The 5,687-nt window shown below is 35.7% G+C and overlaps 1 protein-coding gene across 3 annotated transcripts in view; it reads left to right on the top strand.

Moving 5' to 3' along the window:
- The window catches only part of LOC106869985 (metabotropic glutamate receptor), a 203,837-nt gene that overhangs the window by 115,041 nt on the left and 83,109 nt on the right, over nt 1–5,687 (top strand). For all 3 annotated transcript variants that reach the window (XM_052971958.1, XM_052971957.1, XM_052971956.1), the window contains one exon: nt 3,756–4,813. In XM_052971958.1, the coding sequence (XP_052827918.1) occupies nt 3,756–4,813 (1,058 nt within the window). The remainder of the gene's footprint in view (nt 1–3,755; nt 4,814–5,687) is intronic.

Below are 5,687 nucleotides of genomic sequence, written 5' to 3'. Positions count from 1 at the left end.
GCATCCCAGCTCCCGTGCGATGCCCCTCAGCGTCGCCAGCTTCCACAGTAGTGGCTCAAGAGTCAATACATACAGAAACGACGAGAGGGGGCATCGTTGACGAACTGAACGCATGATGTTAAATGGTCTGGATAGATGACCATTTACGCGAACTACCGAGCGATGCTGCCGTATAAGGCTGCATTCCAACCGCGGAAGATGGAACCGAAACCAGCCGCTTTAAGAACAGCCTCCAAGTAGTGATGGTCTACCCTATCGAAAGCTTTTGATTGATCCAAATTGATTAGCGCCCCACTCATGCCAGGATCGTTAACTACCCTGTCTATGATGTAGCGTATCAGATGTAGGTTGTCAGAGACACTCCTACCCGGCACGGCGCACTTTTGCGCTTTGTCGACTAGTTTCTCGATGACAAGCGCCAATCTGTCGGCTAACATCTTGGCCTAGATAGATAGACAGACAGACAGACGTACAGACAGACTGACTGACTGACGGATAGATAGATAGAGAGACAGACGGATGGATGGATAATAGATGGATGGATAGATGGATGGATAGATGGGTAAATACATAGAAAGATAGGAAGGTGGATAAATAGACAGATAGATAGATAGATAGATAGATAGATAGATAGATCAACAGAATATATTCTCTGTAATAAGAAATACATTTTTACCCGCCACGTCTTTATAGCTGGATGAATGATAAATGTTATTTTTTTTTTTTGGCCTTTTGGCTCCGTTTGTTTTGTGCTGCTTAGATTTCTTTATATTTTTATTTTTAATTTTGCTGACGTTTTGTATTTGTTCTCTAAGAAACAAAAACATAGGAATCTTTCAAATCTACTTCTTATCAGATGAGCTTCGAATTCTTCTGTGAACACTTACGAACAGGATATATGTTGGGGTCTTTAACAGTCTAAGATATAATCAATGCTATAAGTATTCATTGTTAAGCTACACATAACAAGCGCCATATTTAATCTTTGAACTTGGAGAATAATAGTAACTTCTTTTATACTAAGCAAGGCATTAGATTGAATTGTTGAATCGGAGATTAGCTCTTGCATCATACGTCTATCCCCCCCCCCACTCTTTTTGCATTTCGTATATTTTTTTACATGCTTATTTATTTGGTTATTTTACTAATTTATTCATATGCATTTATGCATTGTTATAGGATGAATTCACTGTAGATGATTTGGGATGTAAAGAATTCTACTTATATATATATATATATATATATATATATATATATATAAATGGGGTTCGGGTTATTCAATTATTCATATACGTGTGTGTGTGTGTACATATATAGATTAGGTTGTTGTTATGGATAAATCAAAGTGATTATTCATGGTGGATTGAAACGTTTTTTAGTAATATTTGTCAGTATTAATATTAGATTCATCATCATCATCGTTTGTATTTGGTTTCCTTCCAATCAGTTTGATTTTTTTTTTTTTGTTGTAGTTTCAGTTTATTGGTTGATAAATTTTACTGTCATTGTAATTGATTAACCCCAGGCCAACAGTAATCGATGAAACTTATGGCCAATGTCAATCCAGTCGTGCCCATTTTATCTTTTGCTTTACCACCGTCAGACACAGTATCTAGGAAAATATTATCCACTCTGACGATTCTTGTTCTAAACAACAATGTTTGTTTGGCGAGAGATTAGGTTGCTATTTTTAGCATGTCGAAAAACAAATAGAAAAGTTACACTGCTGCTATCATAACTTCATCCCTGTTGCTGTTCATTTTGTTTCTGTTGCTGCTTTAGAATTGTCATTTGGTCCTTTCTATTGTTATTTCCTGACCAAGAATTAGGGCGTGCCTAGTGTATTAATTAGCTTCCGTTGCTCCCTTAACTCTTTCGATGGGTCGTAGGGACACCTTCATGACATGCAATGTATCTCATACACAGCTCATCCCTCGAGATGTGTTACAAGCCCGATGTCTTTCAGAAGATAGAAATACAAACAGAAAGAGAAGAATCAATCCCACTAAGGTTTTGTACTTTATTTCTCGACCGCGAAATAGATCCAGTTCTCATTTGATTCCGGATTCACTTGCCTTTCATTGGAAAAGAGCTTGAAAGTATTTTATTGTCTGGTAGCTGTATTGGAAGGCGTTTATTTGACGAACAAGAAAGAGAGGGGTGAGGAAAAGCTTCTCCTCTCAAACAACATCACCAGCAATAGTTTTTAGATTTCGGCAGATATTAAAACTGTTGGGAATAATGGCCCTTTAGCTTTGCCTCATGGCTATAGTCAAGTTATGACAACTGTTCAAAATGGCAAGGGCACTTAGCTCTCAATTGATGCCTAGCTCTTTGAATCAGTATTTGCAGATCGTCTGATTGTATATGGATTTATAAATTTATATCTACCAAATCGATTAAACAACTATACTCGTCCCATAATATAAAAAAATATGTTTCTAATTCTCTTAAACTACCCCAACCACAAAAGCCTGGAACCTTGATCAGGTGTGCAAATAAATACAATTACACCGTACTGCAACCAGGTTAACTAATTACATTATAACAAAATAACTATATCAACACGACTATAACAATAGTAATTGAAGTAATGAAGTCACATCGATGTTATTGTGTATTTTAGTTAAAGCGTAGATGTTGATATTAAGTATGCATTTATTCTATTACATATATCCAGTCGGGACACGGAAGGGATTAAGCATCGCTGTTAACGTTTTCTATTTATACGTAGCAGTAGCTAGGGTCTTAACCCCTTCCAGTCTACACTCTCACAATATGTACGAAATGAAGTGCACACACGGTCAATGACGCAAACAACAAAACAAATTCCTATTTTTTCTTCCCTATATCTGAATATTGATGCACTTTATAATATGTTGAATTTTCTGTCCTAGATAAAATAATCCTCTGCAGTAGGCACATGCTCAGAAAGGGAAGGGTGCTAGGTGACTACATCAATTCCAGTGCACAACTGGTATATATATATATATATATATATATATATATATATATATATATATATATATACCTGTTGTGCACCTGAAAAAGCTGAGACTAAAACGAAATAGAATAGTCTCGGCTTTCTATATCCTAACTTAAAATTCTACTGTAATGTATTCTATACTAGTATTCTATACCATCCTATTTAATGAAATATATACTCAGGGCAGGTCCCGTCGGTTTTAATAAATATCATTATACTAAGAAATAAAGGTATAATAATATACGAACAGTGAGTGAAATGAAACTTTCGATAAAATTTTCGTTTTGTTCCTGCTTATTTTAGATTAAGATCCAGTGACGGTGAATTTATGTCTTCGAGATCTCTATCCAGTAATATACTGGAGTCTAGGCAATAAAATGTATCTATTAATCTGATTGCACAAAGTTTTCCATTAATTACTTACAAGAAATAGTTTTTCAAATTATGATTTCTTCTTAATAAATATTTATTGTATATCTTTCAGAAAATAATGTTCCCTGAGGGATAATGATATTAAGAACCGATAATAATTTTAGAATTCAGGTCTTTCAAATCTATTATCCGAATTAAATTAATATTTCTCCTCGTTAGCGTAAAAGAGAGGCGGGAAATAAACGTTATTAAACAATTCTCAATACAACATAAATGTATATGATAATTTGATTATTTATCACGTTTATAAAATTATTCCTTTTAGATATTAATAATAATCTTCGCTACTAATTTTGCTTGTTTGTTTTTTTTTTTCTTTCTCATTTGTTCTTTCCAGATGGGTACGGCGCCCAAGTTCAGTTTGACAAACAAGGTGATGCGCTTGGCCGCTACAGTATATTCAACTACGCATACGACAACCTTACAGGCCAATATGCTTATAAACACGTAGGAACGTGGGGCAAAAATCACTTGGAACTCACTGGGGATGAAATTACGTGGAGCGGGGGAACAGACCTAATACCAATGTCCAGATGTAGCAGACCCTGCAATTATGACGAGGTGAAATCGGTACACGACACTTGTTGTTGGATTTGCATCAAGTGCGAAGACTGGGAATATCTGTATGATGAATACTCATGCAGAGACTGCGGCCTCGGCCGATGGCCCAACGCCACTAAGCGTAGTTGCTTTAGTCTTGAGCTTCAGCACATGACTTGGAACAGCATCTACGCCATCGTGCCGCTCTCACTGTCGTGCCTCGGTATCATCGGTACGGTTACTGTGATGGTAACTTTCGTACGATACAACGACACGCCAGTTGTGATGGCATCTGGCCGAGAGCTCAGTTACATGCTTCTCAGTGGTTGTTTGTTTTGTTATCTAATGTCATTTATACTTATAGCCAAACCGTCAATGTTCATATGTTCCGTACAACGGATCGGAGTCGGTTTCGGCTTTGCAATAATTTACTCGGCGCTCCTAACTAAGACTAACCGTATATCTCGAATATTCTACAACGCTCGCCGCTCAGCCCGGCGTCCCCCATTCATTAGTCCACGATCTCAGATCGCAATAGCTAGTATCTTAATATCGATTCAGATTGTTTTTACAGTAATATGGCTGGTTTTGGAACCACCAGGCACTCGACATTATTTCCCTTATAACAAGAGAAATGAAGTTATACTCAAATGTAAAACGCGAGATATATCGTTCCTAGTTTCATTAATATATAACATGCTTCTCATTATAATATGTACTGTTTACGCTGTCAAGACAAGAAACATACCAGAAAACTTCAATGAATCAAAATTTATTGGTTTTTCAATGTACACAACGTGCATCATTTGGCTTGCATTTGTTCCGATTTATTTCGGGACACTGAACGCATTCCAGGTAAGTTTATTTAAATATTAATAACTGTCATTTGTGCATTGAATGAATAATAATATTACATATATATAAGAATAATGGAAAATAGAGACAAACGCTCAAGATGTTACTTAAATCATTTATATCACCATATCACCGACATATGTTTCGATAAGTGCATTAAAATAAATCTGAGATAAATAATGTGGAACAATGCATGATTCCCATCAAGGAGGATATAATCAACGCCCACCATATCAGAATTGGCTTCTCCAACACCAATAACCTCCTATAGATTATATCCTCGCATAACAACTATATTCTTAAAGATAAAAGGGTTTCATTTTCCATTATTCTTATGATTTCCAAAACACGTCTCGCTTTTCCCCGGACTTACCTCCCACGCAAGTGTCATTATTAACTCCTAGGACGCTTATGTGACATCTGGCTATCTTCTAGTTGTTCCTCTGGATCTTTCTTATAAATTGAACATTCATATATGTATATATAAATATATATAGATATGCAGGGCAGGGAATCGTCAATTAGTAATAAAATTAATAATTAACAATTTTGCCGGGTAGCTCAGTATGCAAAAACCTTTTCGGTAAAAAACATTTATAATCATAAATATATAGGGATTGACAGTAACCTGCTTCTCCAACATACTGAGAATTCAGAAATAGCAGTCAAAGAACTACTGATTTCAAAACTACAAATTATTACTCCAGATTGATAGCGATATTTTTGATACACACAGAACAAAAAACAGTAGAGAAGAGTAAAAAGAAAACACTTGCCTTTAGTTAATTTAGTACGATCGTTTCACAGTTAAGAGTAAAGAATACTCTATTCTGATCTTCAGCTAAATATTCTAATAAATTTGTTAATGTCTAAA

This window comes from Octopus bimaculoides, chromosome 11 (genome assembly GCF_001194135.2).
Source record: "Octopus bimaculoides isolate UCB-OBI-ISO-001 chromosome 11, ASM119413v2, whole genome shotgun sequence".
Classification (NCBI taxonomy): Eukaryota; Metazoa; Mollusca; class Cephalopoda; order Octopoda; family Octopodidae; genus Octopus; species Octopus bimaculoides.
Note: the sequence above shows the minus strand (reverse complement) of the source record. Positions and strands in the feature narration are given on the sequence as shown.